A 21,337-nucleotide genomic window follows, 5' to 3' on the forward strand; every position below is an offset into this window, starting at 1 on the left:
TTGCAAGATCAGCGGCCAACCGAGTCTCGAGCTCCTCAATTTTCTTGGCTCGGGCCAAGCTCTCTTCTTTTATGCTTTGAAGTTGATGCTCAGCCCAAGATAGATGGGCTCGAGCAGTATCTTTCTCCAAGGCAAGGCGGTCCATGTTCTGCTTTTACCCCAAAGTCTCTGCCTCTCTCATCTTAGCCTCCTCGCGAAGCTGCTCGATCTTTTCGGCTTCTGCTGAACCTGCAGGATCAAAGTGTTAGTCGCCATCCCCGAATAGACGTAACAAACTTCTAAGAAAATTCTTCATTACCTATTAGATCAAGTTAGTCTGCTCTTTGTGAGCTTTGGCCAGTTCAGCTCGGAGGTCCCTGATCTCCTCTTCTTTTTGCCCACTGAAGAGTTTAAGGGCATCTCTCTCCTCCGTGAGCCTTTTGAGATCGGCCTCACATCGGTTCAGCTCGGCTTGGAATTTGGAAAATGCCTCCCCATGAAGCGTCACAACCTATGGAGAAAGGAAGGAAACCACCAAAAGGAAATAAAGGCAAACATAAAACTAATAACAGGGGCTGAAATCTACCTGATTCAGGAGTCGTTGAGCCTCATCGAAAATGATCGATACATCCAGATCGAAAACATCATCGACCCCCGTGAAGCAGCCACGGAATAAGTCGTCCCCTTCGTGGGCCGTTCCCATATCGGGGGTTTCCATATCCTGGGCCTCCCAAATTTTCCCCGCAGAAAATATGGGGAGGGGCGGCGAATCATCAATGTTAATTTCCCCAAGCAAGACACTTGGGGCTCTCTCTCCTTCTCGAAGGGCCTCGGAACCGGACCCTTCAGGCACACCCTCCGTTGTTCGTCATGGCAGACAAGCTCACTTGCCGATTGTTCATCACGGCGGGAGACATCTTCAGCCTCCAATGACTCGGGTGCTTTGCTGGGACCATCTTCCGAGATCTCCTCGGTAGGAAGATGAGTCTCCTTGACCATCACCGGCTCAGCTGCCTTCGAAGCTTCGGTGCTCCCCCTCTTTCGAGCTACATGTCATTCTTCGACTTACGAGCCTTATTCTTCTTAGGCTTTGGAGTATCGGAAGGCGAGACCCTTCTCCTCTTCTTATCCTTAGCCAGTTTCAGGGCCTCCTCTTCCCAGGTGGGGGCGGCCTCATGATAACATTGTCCCCGAGACCTGTATGAAAGGAAATCAAGTAAAAATTAAAAAGAAACATTTCACAGAAGGGAATCAAACATGGATAGGAAGGCTTACCGTGATTTTTGGCCTTCCATCGGCCCCTTACAAAATCACGCCACGAGTGCTAAGCGTACGAAGAGGTCGAGGCCAGTTTCCTAACCCAGCCTTCAAGGTTCGGGATTGCACCGGGCACCCAAGAAAATGTTGCATCATAGGAAAGGATGTCAATACGGAAAGACAAAACAAACAAAACGGTAAACGGAAGCTATAGGTGGGTTTGTACTTACGCTTCATGTTCCACTCTTCAGGGAAAGGCATCTTCTCGGTCGGAATTATGTCGGAAGTCCTCACTCGACAAACCAGACCATCCATCTTCGATCTTTGTCCTCATCTATGCTCGAGAACAGCACCTTGGTGGCCTGACACTGAAGCCTTATTAGTCCGCCTCGATAAAAATGGGGTTGTACATTCTAATGAGATGATCGAGGGTAAAAGGCATCCCCTCGACTTTGCTCACAAAGAATCAGAGCAAAATAACAATGCGCCAGAAGGAAAGATAGATTTGGCCCAGGGTTATTTGGTATTGGCGGCAGAAATCGAGGATAACGGGGTCAACGAGACCCAGCGTAAAAGGGTAAGTGTAAACACTCAAGAACCCTTTCACGTGGGTGGTGATGTCCTCTTCGGAGGTCGGAATCACCACATCTTTGCCTTCCCAATGGCAATCCTTTTACACATGCTTTAGGTCACCCTCAGTTATCGAGCATATATATCTCGACATCGGCTCACATCTGCCAGGGACTGACAAGGTTTTCTCGATCTTGAAATCGGAAGTAAGATCACATCGGCTCCACCGGCGTTTTATCGCCGGCCGGCCGCGAAGAAGAGGCTTTTTCCTTCTGAGGAATGGTTTTTGATGTTTTCACCATTTTTATACAAGTTCAGAGAAAGAAGAAGGTAAAATTTGTTGTTTGAAGAGAAAGTTGACAAACGGGATTTGAAGATTTGAAAAACTTGAAGGGAAAGAAGTGCTCTGAAGATTAGAAGAGATTTTTGAAGTAAAGTTTGAGAAAATTATGAAGATGATCTATTTATAATATTTGAGATGACGGTTCAAAGGCATTAGTGGCGGACCATCAACTGGCACTAATTAATGATCTTGAGAACTGTGCAGACGGGATGCTTCAGTCGCCTCCGCCGCTTACGTCACGAGGATGACATTATAATTGGTCGAGGTACAAAATCGAAGGCTCAATTCGTTTCTTCTCATTACACTCCAAGAAACAAGGGGACTATCTGTATACGTTTAAAATTAGGCTTGCCCAATTTTGCTATTCAATCGAGACCAGGAGATCACGGTGAAGGTCAGCCTCGCAATGAATCGGGCGATAGCGTGAAGACGAGGTGTCGATTTCAAGAATTGAGATGTCCGTCGAGACCGAGGCCAACAGCAATCGAGATTAAGTATGACCGACTTCGAGTGAAGTGCAATAACGGAGAGGCCGGATATCCGCAACCGATCGAAGATCACGGCGGAAATCCCGGAACAGATCGAGTCAAGGGCGGTTATTTGCACCAATCATGAGATTTATTTCCGTAATTAGAATTGTACCATAATTAGGATTCATCTATTATATAAAGGGGAGTCCCCATCATTTGTAAAGGCACTACATTCACGAATATCAAAGCAATATAATATTTCTCAGCTCACTTACTTGTTCATCAGCTTATTGTGTTTTTAACTATTCTTGCATAACTAGCTCGAGGGTGTCCGAGCTCGAGAGCTCTATCCAAACGCTGGTTTGCTTTATATGATTGTCAATTTTGCATCATTTATCTTTACGTTCATCAATTGATGTTAGGTGAAATCACATATCCTTAAAACCACATTATAAGTTTAATTGTTATCCAAATTTTAGGGTAAACATACATGCTTTGTCATAATCATATAATATGAAGGTAAAAAACCGTATGTATCTTACCTTTATATAGTACTTAACAGCTACTATATACGCAAGTATAAGAGAAAGCTAACAACGTAGAATTCAATGTCATTGTGTTCTTCACTTCTTTAGTATTACTCCACGTGGTGTCAACTCAGTGGTAGTCAGTTGTTCATAGTCAGTTGTTCAGCTATGACAGCAGTACAGCACCATATCTCCTTGTTCCATCAAAATAATTAACGTTGTTTTTGTTTTGAAGAATCTGTAAGTCAATTTCATTTCGGGATATAGGCCTTTTTTATCCATCTGCTATATATATATACATAAATACATTCCTTACCAAGAGTAGCAACAAAACTTTCAAAAGTGGAGCAAACTACCTGGGAGCCCTAATTAATATGTTAAATGAAATTTACACGTCCAAGAAATATCAACCCTGTGACTTGGAAGACAACTTGGTACATGTTGATCATAAGAGTCGTCCAATGCAACTTTATGTTCCAAACAGATTTATTGAGCAAAACAAGTCAGCAGGAGGTATAAGTCACCGCAAGACAGCAAATTCTGAAGCTTCTTATGCTTTTAACTGAGTGTGTATCAAGTTGTTTCTGGGTACACATTGTGTAGATACCAGAAGAGAAGCATCCAGGTTAGTTATAGTCCTAAAGTACTAACAACATAATATACATTATAAAGTATTCACTTGGCCACAGATGAAAAACAAAATTATCAAGCCTGTGGACTAACAAGAAACGGTTGACACCTAACCACCTAATAATATGAACACACGCAAGTTCTCAGCATTAAAAACAAAACCATGATACCAAAATAACTAATTTAGGGTGTCAAATTGACAGGTTGAACTGATTTTGGACGAGTCAAAAATGGACGGGGCAATGACCCACCCAAAAGTAACTTGGGCTATGTGGGTTAAAATTTGGGTCATCGCCCAACCCGCCAAATTCTTACCAAGCTTTAATTAATGTATATTGTTTTCTTGTGAATCGTTTAATTACCATATAAGAATTTTGTTTCTTTTATTATGGACATAAAATATCCAAAAAAAAATATTATTTTTAAAATATTTTGGCAAAGTTACTCATGAATCAATTTGGGCTAAAAATCAGCCCAACTTTAAATGTGTTGAGATGGGCTGGGTCAAGACGTGCTGAGTTCAACAAATGGGCAGGTCATGTTTTTTGGGGCCAATTTTGACACCTCTAAACTAATTCAAGAAAAATAAATGGACTGCCTTGCTAGAAATCCCCTAAGCAGGTACAGTATAACACAATCATTTTTCTTGTCAGAGCACCATTTATCGAACAGTTGCCTTGACAAACCACTTTGAAGACTACCTGGGCTTGCCATCACCACACATGATTTGTTGTCTATAAAATCTTCAATACTATTCAGGGAAGAAATATGTTTGAAATTGAAGGGATTTGAGTTGACAAACTGATTGCGGATCCTTTCATTCATGGCATTGATGTAAGTCTGATAGACAGCCATACACCTTCTCGCAAGTGGAGAAGCATAATATATGGGGAAATTAGCAAGTTCAGGATGGCTAGACCAATATTCCTCCAAGACAAGGAGAAGTTCTTGTGCACGTCCCAAGGCGAAAGCAGGAATCAGCACCCGAACCCCTTGCATGAGTGTTGAGAAGCTTCTCTCTTATCTGACATGGCATATGGAGTTGAACACCATAAGTTGATTCAATAATGAAAATATCTGGAGAAAACTCTGGGGTCTCAGCAGCACGGAGATGCCTGTCTTCTTCACGGGAGTAGTCTCCTGTATAGAGAACTTGAACACCAGCAATATCAACCATAAACATGGCAGCACCAAGGAACATGACCGGCAGTATAACGCCAAAAGCGAATGCCATTTACTTCCATAGTCTGATGGAAGTCGACAACCTACAGAACAAGTTTACACATGTCAAATAACCCTAGCCATATAGGTTGCTAAATCTTTTAAAAGAATGATAAAGTGATCCATTGATATGGTGGGAAAAACCCAGTACGTTATGAATAATGTTACTAAGTGGTGAACCTACACAAAAACATGGTTCTCTACAATATGAAATTAGAAACAAAAAACAATAACTATAAAACTGGTCTAACCAAAACATGAATTAATCCCTATACTCTCTGACATTCATAAACTACATGTATTTTTCCCAGATTGCAGATGTCCAATGTGGCATGATGGCATATTCAAGGCACAATCTATCCTTTTTCTTAGTAAAAGCATTAATTTTTTTGATAACTAGTAATAAGATTAATTTTACTCATTTCATGGAACCCAGACGCTGCAACGGATACACATAAAGGTCTGAAACTCTCTTAGCTAAATGAAAAGCACAATCTATCATCAATTGCTTCTCTAAGAAACAGTTAATTCTAAGTTACATTTAACACTCTTCGGGACAATTAAACAAAAGGGAAACCAAAAGAGTCCAAAAGATTTAAATTTCCACTGCACAACCCCTTATAGTCAAAAGAGATCAAATAACACAATCAGAATCCTACCTTCTCGGTGAAGAAATAACATATTGCCTTGATTCCATATTCCAGTTCATAATCCAAGGAAACTTTTTTGTGTTAATGTTTCCATCGCATCCCCGAATTAGCTATACTCTACTCCTCCCACCATCCCTTCCCACCAATTGAGAATTCGAAGTTTTTTTAGTTCTTTCCTCCCACCATCCCTTCCCACCACTAATGCCTCACCTCCTGCCCAACCCCGCCTCCACGCCACATATTCCACCACAATTTAAAACTTTAGCAAATTGGTTTTTATATTGATTCATTTAAACTTTCTTTTGATAATTGAGAAATTCTTGAGGTCAGTGGTGCACGGTTTGAAGCTAAGTGGATGATGGGCCCACCCCCTACTCTCCCACTTAAATACCAAGCTTTTGTCTGGAGCAGGGTTCGGACCTGTTGCTTCATTTGAACTTATTTTCATGTTAAAATGTTTAACTACATGAGAAAAGAGAAGCTACCATTGAATTAGTGAAGAAAGCGCACAGGAAAGAGCTCCTCATATAGGAATCTAGGGTACATGAAATAAAGGGAAGTATCATAATTACTAACAAGTATGTCTAACATTCTAGATGCTGAACATAGGAAATGGTTCAACATAACCCTTTACAATTTGAATACAAGAAAATAACCCTGCAGAGATCTCTTGCGTTTTATTTATAGATCTCTTGTGTAAAAGTAAATATCTCTCGGCAGATTTGACATAAAACTATAAAGAACACCAAACATAATACGTTCTAAAATGACCTGAAGAGCATATACTTACCACGAATCTACTTGTCTCAGGAGAGCTTTGGGAGTATATCTGCCGACTAAGTAAGCCAACAAAAATAATGAAGAGATACATTGAAACTGTATTTTCTTGCAGATGAGAATAGTGGCTTAAAAGCAATATGCATTGCAATTTGACTATCTTAAATCAGCTTCATCTGCATCGCTGTCTAAACTTCACCTCCTCTGCTAACTACTTTAACCACAAAAGCTAATATGAAATCAATGTACGTCCTTATATTCAACCTCTACACTTGACTCAGTAACTATACCATACTTTTTTTAGGAAAAAGTTATTTTTTGAGAGATTAGTAACCATATCATACTTATTTTTTGAGAGATTAGTAACTATATCATACTGCAAAGGGATCTCTCCCATTAAGACAGTTATTTTTTTGGTAAGGTAGGTTAAATCCCATAAAGACAGTTTTTTCCCTTTTTTGATACATACCTTAAAACATACTATCTGAAAGAAGATCTCCTGTTAGGTGAGCATCCATCAATAACCAATAATCTATGCAGGTTCAGGCTCAACTCCTCGTTTTACGTTAGCATACCTAAAGGTCGGTTCGGGGCTCTGTGACGGAATATTCCATATATAAGCAAGAAACTGAATCTTAGTATGTCCTCAATCTTCGTATACAAGTCCATGCACCACTAAAATGCACGTCCCAATGACTATTACGATGATCCTGTAGGAACTTACTATCCTAGCTAATATCATCGAGACATATGATGAGAGATAATTTGGCTTATCAACAAAACCTCCTGCAGCATCCAAGATCTGTTAAATGCTCCCTTATCCTAGAAATAACTTAGGATTAGGTTCCATAATCTCAATCTCCTATAAAATATCGCGGGCATGCTTCATATGTCAGATAGCCACAATTATGTTGGAATGTGATACCTCTGTTCCATTAAAGTACTTAACACGATGTGAAACCTTATACCAGAGTAGGTAAAAGATGTTTCTTCAGTGCATAAATGTCAGCATGATGACATGATAAAGGTAAGCAGTGTTCCCCAGCCAAAGTGTCATAGCAAACATAGCACCAATTGGGATGACCGAACTAATGTATCTGCATATTGAAATCTTAATTAGGTGTACTGAATGAAAGTCTTCAAAACGTTATTGGACAAAAGCTGAGAAGAAGAAGAAGAAGAAAATAAGTACAGTAACAAACTATTGTCTACAACTGTTGTATGAATTTGGAGGATAAATGCAAAAGATATGCTAAAATTGAGATAATCTTCACCTTCAAGTAAGTTTCTACGTTATACTAATAGGTGAGGAAGAAAGGTTAATGTTAATTTTTTTCTTTATCTTGTTCATAAATGCTTCGTTATTGATAAAGATGCGGTGCAACCCATTTTAGTAAGATTCCGAACTAATCCATTTTATGCCAAATTAGATATCTGAGAGTTATTTTTAAGAGATACCTCATTTTTATCATTAATTATCTCCTCAGATTCAAATATCTCCTCTCCTTCTGAGTCCTCCATCTCTTCGCACTCAAACTCTACATCTTCTCCTATTTCTTCCTCTGAGTCACTTAACTCTTCCTGCTCCATCACAATTTCTGCAAGAGACTGGTCTGGCATATAATCAACGTCATTTCCATTTTCTTCGTCGCTGGATAAAATCATTGCAGTAGCACCTGAATCATGGTGCTGCATGGTTATATTTGGAGTTCTATTGATGTGATGATTTTGATCTCCAGAATCTGAAGCACTAGTTAGTGATCTTCCCATATAATGGTCAGTGTCTCCTCTGCTTCCCATGGCTTTCTGCTTTCTGGACGTGAAACTCAAGTGCATCTCCAAGTCAACCTCATTGCTTTTTCCCACAGGGCTAGAGGGTATAGAACAGGCAGCATTTGAACTACTATCGACAGCATTCTGAACTTGAGTGCACCTTCCTCTTGATGACTCTGAGATACATGAGGTTCGTGCAGCAGAGGATGCAGCTTCCAAGTCACAATTTGCATCATCAGTTCTTTGCAGAAGTGGATGAAAGTCAAAACCAGATGATATTGAAGTTTTGTCCCTGAGCTTAGAAGACTTGTCAAGAAAGTTAACAGTATGGGCTAATTGGCGTGGATGATGAAAGAGGCTAAGATTTAGTTGAGGTTGACAACCCGAAAAGAAATTGAACGAACTGGATGTACTTAAACTAGAGTTAGACTGATAATATGGCAAAGGGCCATCTTCAGGGGCCCGGAAGAGCAAAGGATGCATCTGTAGACCTGACTCATCTTTTCCTTCGGTAACATTCTTATTATCCTTCGACACACTGGTTTCCTGTAGATTCTGATTACTTATACTGTTCCTCCCAGCACTACTGCTAAACGGTCCATCTTTCACAAAATAATTCTTTGCAGGACTTGCAATTTTTGGGACTGTGTTGTCTCTCACAGTATCACCCGTACAAGCATCCCCACCAAAAGCCCCTGGATACGTTCCACCGTGATAGCTTTTAAAAGCCGACTGAGATATTACTCGAACAGATGGTGGAAGATTAACAGGAGGCAGGCCCGGAGCTAATTTGACCAATTGTCCATTGTTAAATTTACGGGCTCGGTATGGCCGTGAAAAGGACTCGGTTTCTGAGGCCCTTCAAGTCAGATGAGAAGCACATCACAATGGAGAATGCAGAATGTCTTCCATCTTGAGAACACAAACACAAAAATAAAGGAGATGAAAAAGAATATAAAGATGCAATGTGTACCTCAGAGAAACAGGGAACTCGTTAGAGATGTGAGAACGCCCATTTCCAGAACGATGGCTATTCATCTCTTCAGCAACTAGAGAACTCTCATCTCCCAATAGCTGAGCAGGAGGAATTTTCTTTGCCAGGTCTGACATAGAATGATTCACTTGGATGCTGGATACAGCAGGCCTCCAATCTGCCAAAAAGGCCTCATGAACATAAGCTTCCTCATCTCTTTCTGTACAATTATTTGCACCACTATTTTCTGCTACAGCATAGTCAGCAACATTATCCTGCATTTTTTTCATGAGCAAGGGCATTATAGTTTATATACAACTGCACCCAGTGGATGCATGTAGAAACAGAAATTAAAATTAAAGAGCCTTCTCAAAAGTGTAGGGAGCCAACAAAATCAGTTCATCATTCAATGAATCAACTATGCCTCAATCACAAACTAGTTGGGATTGTACTATCTATTCCACTTTATTCGGGACATTTTATTTTAATACTAATTAATAATTTGACTTTTAAGAAAATTAGAAGTTTTCTAAAACTAGAGATCCTCTAAATCTCACACATAACATCTATGTCATCTATAGAAATAAAATTACGTAAGATATTCAACAGTTGTAAACAAGAAAATTTCAAACTATACTAATTTTTGTTTTCATTCAAATATTTGTGGTCTGCTCCCACCAGATAACCCACAGAACAAAAGAGGTCTCATGTTCCAAACACTGCACTAATACTTATTAGCCACAGCACAATATAAAACAAATGATTTATATTTGAGTCTCCTCCTAACACATGTAACGGTTGCCGCATATGGTATAAAGCCTCTTCGGCTTCTTGTTTTTACTAGCCTGTTCTGCTTAAATTGTCCTAAGTTAGACATGCCTCATGAACTACTATCCAACCAAAACATGAAACTTCGGGTAGACCTCTAGTTTTGCGACAGTTTCCATCGCCAAGGGCGTCTACTGTCTGCATAACTGGATAGGGCGTCATAAGTACCTTACACAGAGAACATATGTTTACTGTCAAATTTCGATCAAAGAGAATTAATTTCCCCCAGAAACCGTTCCTTTCCCTTCAATCTAGAGTTAACCTAGTTGAACTGTCTACCGAGAGCCTCCTGATCCTGGCAATTTCTTCCAATTTTAGTGTCCTATACTCTACTGTTCATGTTTTGAGCAATCATTGACTCAGGACAACCTATAAAACTAAAACGATCTGGAAATTCCAGCCTTACCTCCCTTTCGGAAGAAATATGCCAAGTTTCCAAAGCAGCAGCTTTTGATTTTCTTCTCTCTTCATATAACCGACGTTTTGCCTTCTTACTAGCATCAGATTTATATGATTTCTGAGTTCCAATAGCAGTGCGCCACTGCCGGGGTAACAATGAAGGATCTCTATAAGGAACAATAAACTTCCACACTGACATCCAGTCAAACTTGAACACCTTCAGACCCTGCATGATCATGACTATGTAAATAGTGAAGCAGCGACAAATGGAGATGGTGGTGCAACGGAAATGTAAGTTGCGGTGTAAACTTACCTCTTCAATACGTGCAACCTCTTCTGCTGTCAAGGGAGAGCTTTTCATCCTACGAACAGCCTACAAGATTCATTACAGCATTATTTACCACAATCAATGACCACAACAATCATAAAACACACCATGATCAAAAACTTATCAATCAAAACAAAATAAATGGCATGTCTAGTAACATATATATTTTTTGATAAGGTAAATAATTTTATTAACAATTAAGGGAAACCTTGTATACAAGCCGTGCGCCAAAAAGAAGAGAACCTACACAACTATATGGTTCTCAACAAAAGAGGCCCAATCCTCTATACAAGTGGGGACCTCATGAGTGCACCAAAAAAGAAACTAGAAACAAAAGGCAACTTTGCAATTTCACAAACTCAAGTTCCATCCCTTCAGAGGTAGAGGGCGGCCTAAGAAGTATTGGGGTGAGATGATCAGGCAGGACATGGCGTGATTTCAGATTTTTGAGGACATGGCTCTAGATGGGAATGTGTGGAGATCAAGCATTAGGGTTGATGGTTAGGAGGGAGTCGAGCGTTTTTCTTCCTTCGTATCGGAGGTGGGGCTAGCATGTTAGGGTGTTGTCTTGGATTATTAGTGGTGTAAGTTTGTATCCACACTATTTCTCCGTTTTTTTTTCATAGTACGGTGGCTCTATTACTAGTTGTTGTTATTGCTTTTCCATCTAGTTTTTGTTCCCTATGATGCCTATATTATCTTTCTGAAGTTTGTTGTTGTCACAGATTCTATTGTCTATTTTCGTCTTCTTGAGCTGAGGGTCTCTCGAAAACAGTCTCTCTACCCCTACGGGGTAGGGGTAAGGTCTACGTACATTCTACCCTCCCCAGACCCCACTTGTGGGATTCTACTGGGTTGTTGTTGTTGTTGTAAGTTCCACCCCTTCAAAAGCCCTCCTATTTCTCTCTTTCCAAATAACCCATATGATTGCTAAGAGGGCAACCCTCCAAGCCTTTGGACGTCTCTTCCCCCTCATGTGAGCCCAACTATGCAACGCCTCCTTCATTGTGCCCGGCGTCACCCATCACACCCCAAACAAAGTAAGGACCACATATTTTGGAAAATACTAACTGCAAAAAAAGGTCATGATTCATGGATGAATTGTGATTGTGAGTTGTACTTTTATTAGGTGAATCGAGGAAGTCATTTTTGAGTTAAAAAAATCTTAGAACAGTTGAAGGGGTGGTAGGAGATGGCTTAAACATGCCCAGCATGTCCCAATTGATAGAATGAATAGATTGCTAAAGCGGTTTTGCAGGCACATTTCGGCAGAGGCAGTTAAAATGGGGCCATAGCGTTAAATACTATGATTGTTTATTAATGTTAGTACACCAGTAACAAACCTTTATTGGATTTTCAGGTGCTTTAGATGACGAGCGATTCTTCTGCCTGACAAAAATCTGCAAAAAGGGTCAAGTACTTCCTCACGTTAAGCACAATTAAACTTTTAAGAAGACAATGAAATCGAGAGGATAAATGACTGACAACACTGTTGCTGCAACTGGAAGTGAACATAAGAATCACCTGATGCTTAGATTTGCAAGGAAGATAGCGCTGCTGAATTGCCCTCCAGTCTGTATTATACTCCATCAAACCCAATGCTAATAATCTGCACCAGATGCCAAGGTAATATTACTAAACTTATCAGTAATCGTAAAAGCGAATATGGGTAAAAATGAAGATCATCCATGACATTAAACCTTAAGAACCTAGTAGGGAATTGATGAAATTGCCTAAGGAAGTGGAGGATGAATGATACATGGTATATAACCAAAGCACAATGACTAAAACTGCTTAGGCTCTCACAGATATAGGTAATTAGCTTCATTCAATTGTTTTCGTACAATAGATGCAACAAAATTCTTTTCCGTTTTATGATAACACCTAATTTTGTATCACACTGAGAAATAAATTGTACTAAAAGAGATCGTTTATTTAGGGAAATTTCAGAATCCATTAAATTTTCGTAAGATGTGAATTCCAACATTCCAACTTTGCAACTCTAAAATCTAACTAAATTCACTACTTTCTCAGTTCTTCCTATAGCAAGGTTTTAGTTCACAACCTATCACCATAGCAGAGAATGACCACTGTGGAGAAGGTGAGCAATACCAACTAATAAAAGCAAGAAGCATCAAATGGCCCGAAGCAAGGCCAATGTTGCCTCAATTTTACAATCACGGCCTAATCAGTAAAGCAACTCATTTCATAAGAACCCTGATACTGCTACTGCACGAAAGGTAAAAGAAGACATAAACTCACTCATCCTCTGCATCAGTAAAAAGCACCCGGTTTGCTACCGCTGCAGGGGGTGGCTTATGAGGATACAGGGAAGGATTAAACAAAGGATAGAAGCGCTGGGCTAACTTAGCAATCTCCTTTGGAACAGGAGCAGCTGCCTGTTTTTTAGCTTTTTCTACTAATACAGCAGCCATAGTCTTCTTTGATGTTCGAAAACTTGATGAAGGAGGAGGCACAATGTTTGAATACAAGGAAGCCTGACCATCAGGTTCAGCAGTAAAATGAATACTTGGCACAGGAAACAAGGGTTCCTTCTCGGAGCAGATATCATCCATACCTCCTAGTTGCCGATGTTGGTAATCTTGCATAGCTGTCAATAAATATCACCCGTGATGAAGTAAATAAAGTATCATAAAACGAACAACCATAAGAAAACTAAATGAATTTGGTGTTCTAACATGATATACCATGAGAAACGTCATCCATGAAGTCCTTAACTAATTTGATTGGAGCCACATCAAGAACAGATAGTATTGGACCACTTATATAAGGTACCCAGGAGCCTACAGGGCATCCCACTTGACTAATAGCATCATGTCTTCCTCTTGAAGGAGAAATTCCATCAAAAGGCTGCACCATGTTAAGTCCAGATGAGCAATCTCCCTGCAAAACATGTGCTGAAGACATTTTGTTGGTGATTTGGGCACGCGAAGTCTTCGAAGGTTCATCAGACACTGAGGGATGAACATATGGGGAGAAGAAGCAAAAACTGGGATATGGCACACTTCTACTTGCTAACACTTCATCATGTTTATGAAGCATTTGTGATATCAATTCCCGAACATCAGAAGCAATGTGCCGTCTGGCCGGCTCAAGAACACAAACGGCAAAAACCTGAATAAGAAGTTGAACATGCTCATGTATCAAACAATGTAATTGTCCTATCTGATGGGCTGTAAATCCATTCATACAGCCATCATTTGCAGCCGACAGATTGGGTGAAGCTAGAGAACATCTTGGCAACATCATGCTTTTTGCACCATGTCCAGAGTAAGGAGAAATGGGCAGATATGGTAACAAAGGGCGTAGTGGCCTATTTGACAGTCCTAAAACCTTCTTCTTGTTCTCAACAGAAGCTCTTTGGCGCCTAATTTGCCTAGTCTTAGGTCTTCGACTAACAGCCTCGTACTCCTCTTCAGCATCATCCTTCACGTGTTCATCAATGTCACTCTCCAATGCCTCCTCAATTTCAAGCTCAAAATCTGCATCGTTGTCTTCATCTTCATCATCAGCATTTTCATTCTCTTGTACATTTCCAGAATTTCCATCTCCACCCAGTAAAACAGCTGCAAGAAACTTCCTGTACTCTTCATCGTCAGCATTCTGAAGATCATCCTCATCATCTGTTTCTTGAAGAAATGTCTCGAGTTCATCAAGTGTACGGCTAGCAAGTGAGTACCGCGCTCTAGTGCGCTTGCATATGGCATCTTCATTATCCATATCTATGATGGATCTCCTTGAATTTGCAACATTGTTACACTCTCCAACTGAAAGATCTTCAATGCCCTCTCCCCCTCCACTAAATACAGTCCTCTTGTTATTTGAAATTCCACTTTCAGGTTCAGTATCCAAAACAGATTCTTTCTCCTTGAGTTCAGAAGAAGAGATTTTCTTCACGTCTTCTGGACAAGCTCCAGAAGAAGCTCTATTTTGCATCACAGTTTCCACACCAAGTTCTTTGTCTCCAATGAGACAGTCCTGTCGCAAACCTGGCATTCTTTCTTTGCAATAAGCTTTCAATGATTCAGCAATGTTCTCCACACTGTCAACAACATCAGCATCCAAACCCTCGATTTCTGAGCTCAGGCTTGAAGAAGCATCAGGAGAAACAGCTTCTTTTAACAAAGGATTAAAGTCCACATCCTCTTCCTCGTCTTCGTCATACTCAATCTCATCGCCATCCCTGTTACAACCACCATCGTGGTGTTCGTTCTTTTGTTCATCGTTCTTTTGTTCATCAGCCTCTTGTTCTAGAGGACTTCCATTGTTGGATAAGTTGCTGCGTACCAAGAGCACATTCTCCTGATGGGACTCTTTATCTTCATTAGATAATGCAGTTGAACTCAAAGACAAAGACATCTTCAGCACAGAATTTGAAAAGGCTGATGCCTATGAATACTGACAAACACTTAGCACTCAACTGTATCCTCAAAAATGACTAAATATTTGCCTCTCCGTACTAGATGCTCCTCCATCACAACCTGCAAAATTTCAAAAAGCAAGGTTGGTCGGAAGCACTGAAAAAGGCTAAATATCACTCACATTCACTGTTAGTACCAGGTCACCTAAATTAGAAATGTCAAGTAGAATAGATAAGAACGAACAAACATAGTGTGAACAGGGAAAGCAAAGGAAAACCAATACTCACAATCACAACCAAATCCAACGCAAGCATAAAGTAGCGATAATTCCAGTTTATTCAGAACTAAACAAGGACCAAACAACATCTGGGGCCAAACACTAAGAAACTTAGATGTTGTAAACATAGTATGAACAGGGAAAGCAAAGGAAAACCAAAACTCACAATCCCAACCAAATCCCACGCAAGCATAAAATGGTGACAATGTGCAGTTTATTCAGAAATAAACAAGGATCAAACAACATCTGCGCCCAAAGATCAAGAAACTTAGACGAACAACAGAGCAACTCAAAAGTCGGCCGGTTCACATACTCGTTATGTGGGGATTATAATATAGCGATTGTTTATGCAGTGATTAATAATGAAGGGATTGTTATGTGATGATTAATTATAAAGGGATTGTCATACATGAATTAGTTACTCTAAAAGGGCACACTTTATCCCGCATATAAAAAAAAAAGATTCCCATATAACTTAATACCAACATTATTTAATATCGCAAATCAAATGCTCTGTGGTTTTTTCTTTTTGTGGCCGACCAAACTTTGTATTAGCTTATACATGCTGGGATTAATTTGCTCAAATACCACAATCTAACACCCGTTTTAATTTAGTAAGAGCTTTGAGAAATCAGCAAGTAGTTGACGTAACTTTGATTCTTATTCAGCATGCAATACCGGAATGTGTTCAAGTCTGTAGAATAGGATTGAGGCATAGTTGATTGATCTGTTTGATCGATCAGCTGAAAGACCTGAGCTTTTGACCCCATTCATGTGTTATCAAACTGGAATTCTCCTTAGACCAAACTACTTCTACTAATAAATTAAAAATTCTTAGTCACAGACAGGGATTGAAATGATAGGGGCGGTTGTTCACATGTGACATACTAGAAAACAAGTTGAGTTTTAGACTTTCATATAATTTCACGGTGAACATAAAAAAAGGTAGTAACTTTTTTCAATATTTTCTAAATAAAATCAAATAGGAGTGGAAATTCAATACAATGGAGATAGACATTTACACCGTCATGTAATTTCGACCTGAAGTGCACTCATTTCTTCTATATTCGAAATTCAATAATTGAACTAACAATTGACAATTGTTTCAGAAACAGTAAAATTGCGGTTCGTAGAAAAGCTCCACCAGTTTGAAAGAGGTGATTAAACCACTTTACTTAGTCGAGTATTGTTTCTTCTTGTGCTAATGTGCTACTGTGACATCTCCAATTCAGGTAAGTTATGGGTAAACAGAATATGAACTAGAATACCTAATTGGCCGTAGAGAGGTTTCAACAATGGCCGATTAACACAGACCGGATGAAGGTCTTTGCGTTTTGGAACTTCGGGTGGAGTAGGGAGACCCGGGTGACCCGGTTTGGGGTAGGTACCGTGAAGGACAACCCGGAATTTGGCAGGCGATGTTTGATTATTTGGGCCCGACTACAGAATTATAAAAGGTATTAAGGATTCATTTGTTTTTATTAAAACTAGTTTCTCGACACGTGCGTTGCATGTGAACTACTTACTTTTTTCTTTAAATAAGCCATTCACCTAGGTTTTCATCTCCTATGATGATGGGCATGACTCCTACCATATTAATAAACAAAAGATACAAGGAGGGGGACACAAAACCTTATCTTCAAAGAAAAGTTACAAAAGAAGACACTAATGGAAAGCAATGAGAATTTCCCATTTTCAGTTCAAGTTCAGCAGAAAGGTTCACTAAACATATGACTATTTCAATTATAAAATCCTCATTTGTTCATTGACCTTAGCCAAATCCCTTCTTTTCAGTCCATATCCTATAGTTTTCAAGCATGCTTTTCGCATTTGTATGCTCCTCTTACCATTTCGGGGAGTTGTTCAAACTTAAAATAGACTCTTGAGGTGTTTGTGAATTGTGATTTATCCAGCGTTAGCAAGTCTGCCACTATATTAGCTTCTCTATAGCAATGAGTGGATTCACCATGTATAGTAGCTAAATTTCTTTGGATCTTTGAAATCCATTCCAGTAATTTCCATGAGGGAGTCCTATTATTAGTGAACCAACAATGATCTTGGAGCCATCTCCAAAATCACATTGTTAATAAGTGTTAGCTGCCATGGCTTCTGCTAGATTGTTAGTATAATAAGGCAGGGAGAGTGAAAACCATAACAATAGTGTTGTGATCCCTAGAGATACCACATGCAGTCTTCTCCCTTTCCATTGAGCTACTATTTGTATTAAGTTTGAAAGAATATTTCTCTTATTTGAGCAATACATTGGGAAAGAAATCAGTTTTATCAATAGACATCCACTATAGTACAGATTTCCTTCCAATTAGAAGTTAACTGACATATATAGAAGCACATTTTTATCCGGATTTTCCCAAATAACAAAGGGAGGAAGAAGTTTGAAAACAAGATCTTGAAGTTGATTCCCTGAGCTCCTGCCCCACCTAGACCATAATAGGTTCTTAATATTGTGATCAACAACAACAACAAACCCAGTTTGATCCAATAAATGGGGTCTGGGGAGGGTCCACCTCATAGAGAAAGAGAGGTTGTTTCCGATAGACATTCTTAACATTGTGATCATTATAATTAATCTCAAAAAACATAGCAAAAAAGTGAACCATTTAAAGTAAAAAAAAATATAAACCTTGCCAAATGCCCCATCACCACCGGACGTGAAAGCCTGGGTGAATGGTTTAATTTAAAAGAAAAAAATAATAGTCTTGAGATTTGGAAATACAATATTGAGGATGAGATGGAGAGAACATCACTAACCTACAAAGGTGGATGTTGATCCTGGAGAAGGGAAAAAAATGGCTTAATTCAACCTGAGAAGAGAAGTCAATTGAAAAGTTGCAACAGAGAGGATGGTTGTCTCACAAAGTTTGAATGTAAGATTAGATGCTTTAGGAAAATATATTTTTTCTTAGCAATTATCAAAAAATACAATTGTTTTCTCCCATGAGATTAGATAACTGGAAGTGACCCAATTATTCCCTATAATGAAGAAGGCTTTCTTCCTTTAATTGGTACTAATAGTTCCAACTTTTTTTATACATTTACCTAAATTCAACATGCTCTGAATGACTAAGACAACTTTAAAATCTTTATGGGACATTTAAAAATATATCAACTTGGAATTTCGGAAACTATCTAAGAAGATGAATTTAACAAAGTGCGAAAGAATTCCAACTCAAATAGTCCAGTGGTATATTATATCCTAAATAAAGACAAATTAATGAACCTTCAAGAACTCCGAGAGTTTTTAAGAAAATTCAGCACTCAGGCATTTTTAAGAATCACCAATCAGAATAACCATACAACCATTTTCAAACAAAAGAGGTCCAACAGCCAATTTAGGAACCAAAACTACTATTTTTCGAAAGATTTATTTTAATCTTTTGGAGAGTGTGTAATATCGTTCACATCAAACTAGAGACAACATAGAGAAGGTAAACACAATTCACAATGTAGAATTACATGAAAATCGCGAACATAATCCTCAAGATATGAATTATTGTAAATAATTAATGCTTCAAAAGCACACGAGTTATAATATCTCTAGTCGGTTACAAAATAAAGTGTTAATTCAGCTAACCAACATAAGAAACTCAAAACCCAAATCTTATTATAACTATTCAATCCCCTTCTCTTCTCTGTAACCTAGCTCTTACCCAAAAGGTATGTGACAAACAATATGTTATTCTTGATATTGATATCGTTTCATCTTGTGGGTATTTCATGTTCTGCTAGAAAATCTTTTTTTCTTGGATGTTTTAACATATTAAAACCTTGAATAAAAAGCAAAGGGAACTATTTCCAACTAAAAGTTTACGACAATTTAAACCAATTTACAATTAAAAACATCCGAAACTAATCAGTGTTGTTGCACTTGGATAAATCTGTAATGCAAGAATTGTCTTTTGTCCCACCAAAATCTTTGCTAAGAAATTTTAACCCCAAGTCCTTTTTCTTCTACATGAACACACCACGCTAACCATTAAAATCATAAATAAAAGAATGGGTTATGAAGATTATGAAGCACATGTACAAGTTATATTGACAAATTGCAGCAATAACCATATTAAACAAAGCAAAGGAGAAACATAGAAAAGTAAGGGCAAAGGCCGTGAAAACTAAAACTGAATTAGATGCTAGTCATCTCAAAATTCACAAACAACATATCTCAGTTTAAAATTTTGCAGAAAACTATTAAGGTATTCACATAAGAAAATCAGTATAAAATTGACAAGCAACTTACAACTCGACTTTGCAAGGGACAGATATCGCCTAGGATTTAGCCTGTTGCTTTAGCAGAGTGAGGGAAATTGGCATGGTATATCTGATTTTAAAGGCAGGGAAAGCAATCGGTGACACTGCTTGCCGAGGACCGTAAGGAGAAAGGGCGACAGGTTAACTTTGTTTTCAAACAAATATATAGCGAAGGGGTAATTTACATTATCTGCGAACCAGCAATGTTTTAGTAAGGGATAATTTCGTAATTTGACTTTTCACTTAAGAGTTTTTTGTTTTTAATAATGTATATAAAATTAAAAAAATACACATGCGAATACTAAGGTTTAGATCTGAATAAAGTTTATCTTTACTTAGAGGTTATGGCTATAAATAAACTCAGATTAAAAAAGTATTTAAATATTATGCCAACAAAAAGTTTTAGAAAATCTTAATATAAATTTAGGTATATCAGATAAAAAATTGAAATATCTAAACTCTAAAGAACAAACAGTACACCATACATATGTTCAAGCAAGATTTAAGTGAAGAGCTCCATCAAATGAGTGTATTTTTGGAGGCTCTCTCCCTCTCGTCCCCTCTAAATACCATCTAAATTTGTCATGAAACAAGAGAATAAATAGTAACGAATAAGAGTGTTTACCCCAAAATTGGATAACAATTAAATTTATGCGTTGTTTAATTCAACACGAATAGTTAAGAAAAATAGATAAATGAATTAAAGATAAAATAAATGATTAAAATTAATCGCAATATTATGGTCAAGCCTGATCTTAGATTGAACAGTGACTTCGTCCTCGATTGGAACCTCGACTCAAGCCCAGTCATGAATGAAAAACAGAACAAGTGAGCAATGTCTTTAACAGTAGCTAGAAGGCAAAAATACACTTTTATTGCTTTGAATTGTGTGTTACAATGTGTCAGATCAAAGAAAAACTTTCTTTTTATATAGTAGGAGAATTTCAGTCATAGTACAAGTCTAAAAAAGATAAAAATCTTCTTTTTCTGGTAATTGTTGATCCATAATTGATTCTAAATGAGATTCGTGTCGTAATACTCGGTTGAGGGCAATTATTACAGCCTCTATCTGTCGTGCATAACCGTCCACCGCATCTCCTGAGGTCTAGAAGGTTTGCTCAGTCCGGGATGTGTCGCTTTACCATGTCCGATGTTGGATATATCGTTTACTCTTTCCGGGTCTCGATACGAAGGGTCTTTGGCCTCGATTACAATCTCGCGGATCCATGCTCCCCCTTCGTTCTCTCATCGGGGAATCAGGGTAGACATTGCCCCCGATTTTACCCGTACACAGATAGTCCCCTTATTTTCCGGAGGATGGATTTATTGAAATGAGGGGTAGCGACAAATGAACCCTAGTTCCTTCCTTCATAAGTTACAACCGAGATGACGGGTCAACGAAACGTCCCATCAGTAGTGTTGTTCTGACTTCGGACATGTATCAGTCGCTGGTTGACTGTCCTCGAATATGAAATGTCACGCATTGATTGCCCTTATTCTATAAAAGCTCCGACCCCTTTTCAGTTCTCCACTTTTCAATTCCAGAGTTCTTTGATTTACCCTCGAATTCTCTACTTACCTTTAACTTCTTCAAATCTTCATATATTATTCATCTTCAATTCTTCATACTTTCTCTTTGAAACTTCAACCCAGACCTTCATATCTTCATCCCATTTTCAAACCTTCA

At 38.7% G+C, this 21,337-nt stretch overlaps 2 protein-coding genes across 7 annotated transcripts; both read right to left on the reverse strand.

The window, feature by feature from the left end:
• Window positions 1-1,025: 1,025 nt before the first annotated feature.
• On the reverse strand, window positions 1,026-4,775 carry LOC138870823 (cleavage and polyadenylation specificity factor subunit 3-I-like). The gene is made up of 2 exons (XM_070148664.1): window positions 4,402-4,775; window positions 1,026-1,176 (listed from the first exon to the last, which is right to left on the reverse strand). The coding sequence occupies exons 1-2, from the start codon at window positions 4,773-4,775 to the stop codon at window positions 1,026-1,028; spliced, it is 525 nt and encodes a 174-aa protein (XP_070004765.1).
• LOC104230792 (uncharacterized) lies at window positions 4,638-19,783 on the reverse strand. Of its 6 annotated transcripts, none has more exons than XM_009783671.2 (11): window positions 19,640-19,783; window positions 18,154-18,206; window positions 13,434-15,227; window positions 12,988-13,336; window positions 12,250-12,334; window positions 12,069-12,125; window positions 10,711-10,770; window positions 10,405-10,623; window positions 9,171-9,445; window positions 7,883-9,056; window positions 4,638-5,041 (listed from the first exon to the last, which is right to left on the reverse strand). In XM_009783671.2, the coding sequence occupies exons 3-11, from the start codon at window positions 15,103-15,105 to the stop codon at window positions 4,946-4,948; spliced, it is 3,987 nt and encodes a 1,328-aa protein (XP_009781973.1). In that variant the 5' UTR covers window positions 15,106-15,227; window positions 18,154-18,206; window positions 19,640-19,783; the 3' UTR covers window positions 4,638-4,945. The 6 variants fall into 6 exon arrangements, 2 of the variants coding, with proteins under 2 accessions (XP_009781973.1, XP_009781971.1); XR_711945.2 differs by lacking the exon at window positions 18,154-18,206 and adding an exon at window positions 6,894-7,521 and having other exon boundaries at window positions 4,914-5,041; XR_011400620.1 differs by lacking the exon at window positions 18,154-18,206 and adding an exon at window positions 6,438-7,521 and having other exon boundaries at window positions 4,938-5,041.
• Between the last annotated feature and the right edge of the window lie 1,554 nt (window positions 19,784-21,337).

The sequence above is a fragment of the Nicotiana sylvestris genome, chromosome 6, assembly GCF_000393655.2.
Source record: "Nicotiana sylvestris chromosome 6, ASM39365v2, whole genome shotgun sequence".
NCBI classification, from domain to species: domain Eukaryota; kingdom Viridiplantae; phylum Streptophyta; class Magnoliopsida; order Solanales; family Solanaceae; genus Nicotiana; species Nicotiana sylvestris.